This window comes from Prosopis cineraria, unplaced genomic scaffold, assembly GCF_029017545.1.
Source record: "Prosopis cineraria cultivar Desert tree isolate PC_DT_omini unplaced genomic scaffold, ASM2901754v1 PC994, whole genome shotgun sequence".
NCBI classification, from domain to species: Eukaryota; Viridiplantae; Streptophyta; class Magnoliopsida; order Fabales; family Fabaceae; genus Prosopis; species Prosopis cineraria.
Genome location: NW_026556319.1, coordinates 32,117 through 38,116, shown reverse-complemented (window position 1 = coordinate 38,116; position 6,000 = coordinate 32,117). Strand labels below are relative to the sequence as shown.

Sequence of the window (6,000 nt, the reverse complement as noted above, 5' to 3'; positions counted from 1 at the left end):
AATATTTTTTAGATTTATACGAATTCAAACATAAGATGTTGCGTCTTAGCAGTCATGTGGTAGCCGCTAGTAAGGTAACAATTATTTTGGAAAGAGAAATTTGTTTGCGGGTACAATATGTCAGTGGTACATTTAAAAAGCATGAAAGCAGGTGGAGCCCAGAGAGGAGGAAGGCCCATAACATGGAGAAATAAGTGAAGGGGAGGGGCCCATGCCATGGCCATCTGAGGAAGAATGAGACAGGAAGCAACAGGCGGTGCCGGAGGGAACGCAAATGCCTATAACTTTGACCCCAACATCGTCAACGGTGGTGCCAGTGACCGTTACCGGTGGAATTTCTCAGCCCCATGCCATATGTCTCTTGCCTTTTCTTCTCCTTCTCTTCTTCTTTTTCGGGTTAATTTTATTACCATATTTGAAACTAATCACAAATTAATATCCGTATTCAACAGTAGTCAAGTTAACGCTGATTTTTTTTTATTTAAAATCTTTAAGAAAGTATGACTTGTATTTTTATCTGAACAAAAAATAAATAAGTGTTTGTAACATTTTATATGGAGACCTGCTATCAATGAGAATGATCCACCTCCATTGATGTTCATAGGACCTGCGACATAGACCCCGCCAGAGATCCAACTCAGGCTTTTCCGATCTGCGTTCGTGCCACTTGTTCTCTCCTCAATGAACCTGCTTTTCATTCAAACTAGCCCCCCTTTCTCTCTGAAAGATAATGGCCCTCCTGCTGTTTTTTTCCTTATAAAACACGTCCTAAAAAATTTCTTCATCGTTCTCATAAATTACTCTTTTTTATTTTTATAATTTTTGGTGTACAATTTTTAAAAAATACCCTTCAACAAATTTTAAAAAAGAAATATATTATTTTAATTTTTTTAAAAAAATCTTTCCACACACTAAATTACTTTTCTTAAATGTTGGGACAAATTTGTATATAGTAGTTTATTTTTGAGATAATTTCATTATTTTAACTAACTTATTTTGAATTTGGTGAGTCAATTAAAAGTGATTTATAAAAAAAAAAGAAAAAAGTACATGTATAAGAAATTTAATTAAATTACAAAGCTAGCCCCTCTAGATTTCCTCCTTACTATTCTAGTCTTGTTAATAAAGTAGAAAGAGAATAAAAAATTTAGTTTTATTTATGAGGTATTTGTCAATTTTTAATACTCATTTTATATTTTTATTTTTATCAAATACTTTGAATGAAAATATTAGTAATGAAATTTAAGAATATTTATTATGGATAAAAGTAAAAACTTATTAAATTTTAACACAAAGTTAATGAAGTTTAAAATTTTTTTTAATTTTGACAAAACATGTTAAAAGTTACTCATAAATGAGGCTGGAGTATAAAATTGTGAATATAAAAAATGACCTCCTTGAGAAAGTATTTTGATGAAGAGCCTCAAGTGACAAGTGTTTGAAATGGTGGGTGTGTGAATGGGCAGAAGAGACAATTCAAAAAGAATGCCTCCTCATGAGCGCACCAATGCGACGCTCCATCACATGCTCTCAGTCAGTCAATCCCATTCTTATCTTCGTTGTCTTGGATCATTGCCTCCTTGTATCACCTGTGTATTGCGAGCGTTGAATGAGCCAATTAAATTGCATTCAAAATTTAAATATCTAGTTTGCAACTTAGGACGAGCTAGAGGACCGTTTCTTTAAACATTGCGATATGCTTTACTTTCAAATCAAACATTGAGTTTTCAGAATTCTTTATCAAATCTTCCTCAAATCCAAGTGATTAAAAATAAAGAAAATTTGAAAATAAAGATGAAAAAATGTGAGGCTTAAATGGTGAGAATATACATGATGCTAATAATGATAAGAAAAGATATCATGAGAAATATAAGATGAAAGACTAAAAGAAAAGTATAGAGTGTTGCTACTATTCTACTAGGAGGTTGTTGTTATGTCTTATATCGATAGGGTTTGGAGAGAATTCTAAGTATATAAGTGAATACGTTGTATATTTCACTAAATTAGCTTTTTAAAAGAAAGTAATAACTCGTAAGAAAGTAATATTAGAGCCGGACTAGATGTCCCTTAGATAGGGAAGCTATTACGTCCTACATGAGAAAGATTTGAGGAGAGTTTTAAATACTCCCTTTGATTTTATTTATAAAGTAGAAAGAGAAAATAATTTTTTTTATCATATTTATAAGTCACATCATTAATTTTTCATCACAAATTTTTTTTTACTTTCCATTAAATGTTAGAGAGAAAAAATATGTTATTGAAATATGTATATTGAATAGGGGCAAAGTTAAAAATTTATCAAATTTTAAAATAGAGTTAATGAGTTTTAAAGTTTTCCTTGATACCGATGACATATGTTAAAAGTGACTTATAAATAAGATTAGAGAAATATATAAGCAGGTGCATTGCATACTCTATTAAAGTAACTTTTTAGGAAGAGAATAATATTCCCATAACATTATACTCTACTAGTTGTTAGAGAATTTACTATTCTTTGTTCAATGTGTGCTGCTCAAAGAAACTACGTTGAATTTGTTGAAAGAGTTAGTTTAGCCAAACCAAAAGTTGAATTGATTTTGAGTTTTTTTGAAATTGGTTAGAGTTGAAGTTGTTCAAGAGATTGGAGAGCTCAAATGAGTGGCTTGCTTTTCCTTTGCACAAAGTGATAGTTTTTTCCCATAATTTTATACTCCACATTTATAGAGTTATTATCTATAGTATTTCCTAAATTCTATCCCTTTTTTCTTCTATTAGAGAGGTGTGTTATTTGATCAAGTCCTTTTACAACCATCTTTTTTTTTTTTTAGCGAAACAATCATCTCCTTTCTAAAAGACTTAAATGAGCATGGGCTAAAATTATTATTTTTTTAAATAATTGGATCTGAGGCCTAATTTAGATTTTAACACAAACAGTTTCAATTAATATTTTTAATTATGTTTTAAAAAAATATGTAAAATATGGATCTTGTAGCATGATTAAGCATCCGGAAATGTGAAATGAAAGACCGAGAAACTTCCTTGTACGGAACCGTTTGGCCCCCTCATCACATCACATGTCATGTTCTTTCCTCTCGCTGCCTTCCAAACATTTTTTAAATTATTACATTTAAATTTAAATCAATGTATGCTGGTAAAATAAAATAAGATCAAATCAATGTATTATTTTTCATACACCTTAAGCAATTATAACCCTGTTTATTAGGACTAATATTTATTAGTTAAATCAATGTCATATAATTCTTTGTTAAATATGAGGATTCTTTATTTTATGTAGCTTCATATTTAAAAAGAGACTGAACTTTTGAAAAAGATATTCTGATTTTTGTTACAAAATTTGAAAAACGCGATTTAACGTTTAATTTACACTTTATCTTTAATTATTTATGGTTTTCTTTCTATTTTCTTGAAATAAATTATCTACATTTATTTCTATCTTATCCAAATGAATAATCGAAATACATGTGATTGATGATTCTATTTCAGGGGAATCGATCACCCAATTATCATAAGTTCACGGCCCCTGAGTAAATGAAGTATCCATTCTTCATGGCTTTTTTTTTTAAATAAAAATAGTCCAATTCCTTCCAAATCATTTAATACTGAAAATGAAATCAAATAAAGAATAAAAAATTGTACTTTAAACGAAAATGACCCATTCAACCCTCAAGAATAATAGAAAATTTCTATTATGATTTTAATAAAATTTCTTTCTCTAAAACGAAGCTGGCTTTCGTTGCCTTACTAAAGGAATGAATTAAAATAATTTTTCCCAAATTGATAGAAAAATGGAAAATCTATAAATATTTATTTTCTAAAAAAGATCACTATCCATTTCCTCGTCTCCTATACATTTCCTCCTTCGTCTATCCGTCTCTACATCAGTGATCAGTGATCACTATGATTTATTCGAAGGTTTTTCAACTCTTTCTTTTAACGCCAGCGGAGAGAAATCATTTTCCACTTTTATATAAAAAAAAGAAATTCATTTTTCTCGTTGCAGCAAAATAGGCTCTTTGAGTTTTATATCTTCCCCTGGCTCTGGCTACTTTAAACGACATCATCTTCAAACGATTTTCATTTTAGTTAAATAACGTAGCCAGCAAAACGACAGCAACATCGGCTTTATATTGGCGCCTCTTTGAAAATTACTATAAGATACCTTCGGCAGATAAATTAAATTAAAAAATGATACAAAAGATACCACATGTGCACACGTGCACTGCTGAATTTTTAAACGATGCAGATAAAAATTGCCCATCTGATTTCCTGTACAAACAAACAATATAAAAGCTATTTTGTTTACATATGATAATCATTTAATTATGAACCCTTTGATCTATATTCCACTTTGTTCTGTAACCGTACAATACAATAACTTTTTCCGTTCACCTTTCCCAATTCTTCATTAGCTGTTTACAATACAAACCCCAACGCCTTTGCCAAAATTAAAATTCAATTTTTTTTTTTTTTTTTGCTTTTCACTGAACAAAGAGAATGAAATTAGAAATGTTCATGAACCGGAAACTGACTCTGCCAGTTTCCCAATCCTCTCCACCAATTCAGGCGATAACTTCTTAACCGGTTTCCGTTCCTTTTCCCGTCGAAAGTCGAATCCTAAAGCGTCCGACACCTCTTCGGAGCTCCACCCGGCTTTACGCAGTGAGTCCGAAAACCGATCCGCCTTTAGCAGCAGAGCATCCAGTACCGCTTGATTGTCCAGCATCACCATCTCTCCTTCGAAGAACCCGGACGCAGTTACCTCCACGATCTCGGACACATCCGACTCGCTCCACCCCCCTTCTCTCAAGACCGACCCGATTTGCTCTATGTATTCTTCCACCCATTTCGGGATTACGGACCGAGGCATCTCGAAAAATCTCTCCGGCGAAGAAGTCGAAGACGACGACGAGTTCCTACGCCGCCGATCAACAGCGGCATCGCTCCAGAACTCGACCCACCTCGGTGTTCTCCCTCCTGCGACGATTCCTGTGTCTAAGCTTCTCCTCGAGAAGTTAGTCGACGAACCCGCGGATTTCTCACTAACGGATCTCTGCTTCTTCAAAAGAAGATCGGATTCGGAGCTCTGGAAAAGAGACTCGCGATCGAAGAAATCCGATAGATCCAAACCGCAACAAAAGATCCTATTCTCGTCCACGAAGAATATAGGATTCCCGGCTAGGGAAGGATTACAAGGAATGTAACAATGGTTGAAGATGGGAATCAAAAGAGGAGCTCGCTTGAGCGCATTCCTAGCGACTCGTAATGCCTTTTCCGGTTCACACGGCCTCGGACCCCAGGACTTGGACCAGAAAGTATTCCTAGCAATTTGAAAACAAATCGCAGCGATTGGTAAATCCAGCGAGGCACGAAGGTGGAGTCGAGCTCCAGCGGAGCGCCAGTCGGGGAATCCAGGGCCAACGGGAAGGCCGGCGGTGAGAACGGCTCGAAGGTCCGGCGGGAATGCGAAGCCGAACTCAGCCTCGGCTCGAGCGAACTCCGAGTCGGAAAGACCAGGTTGAACCTGTATGCCAGAGTTGCGGAGGTGGCTTATGACTTTATCAGCCAGAGAAGAGAACGACAGAAGGCCGTTACGTGCAGGGAGGGAGGAGGCGGTGGTAGGAACTGACGCGGCACGGGCAGAGAGTCGGCGGAGGCCGGCGATATGAGCCGGGTTGAGACCGGTCATCCTCCGGTCGACGTCGACCATTGTAATCTAAAGCGATAGGCGATCTGCTTTTTGCTTCGAAATTGATCTGGTTCAGACGTCGTATCTTCCGCGTGTACTGGAGTTATAGTTTTGGCAGTTTTCTGCTTTGAGTTAGAGAATCAAAATGAGAAAGATGGTGGGAGAGAGGCAAATGAGAGAAAAGCTTAGAACTTGGAGGTAGTGGAGTGCTTTTTCGCAGGAGACTTTAGCATGTGGAGAAAGCTTGGTCATTTATAACTGGCCTTAGGCCCCACTTCACAATTTTCGTATGTATGTTAATCATAATCCCAGTC

The 6,000-nt window shown here is 35.5% G+C and overlaps 1 protein-coding gene across 1 annotated transcript; it reads right to left on the bottom strand.

Annotated features, from left to right (window-relative positions):
• Positions 1 to 4,315: 4,315 nt before the first annotated feature.
• Positions 4,316 to 5,932, bottom strand: LOC129299006 (uncharacterized). The gene has a single exon (XM_054937445.1). It carries the CDS (start codon positions 5,705 to 5,707, stop codon positions 4,511 to 4,513), a length of 1,197 nt encoding a protein of 398 aa, XP_054793420.1. The 5' UTR covers positions 5,708 to 5,932; the 3' UTR covers positions 4,316 to 4,510.
• Positions 5,933 to 6,000: the final 68 nt, after the last annotated feature.

Coding starts and splice junctions, on each gene's coding strand:
- LOC129299006 (XM_054937445.1), bottom strand. CDS start 5,707: ATGGTCGACGTCGACCGGAGGATGACCGGTCTCAACCCGGCTCATATC.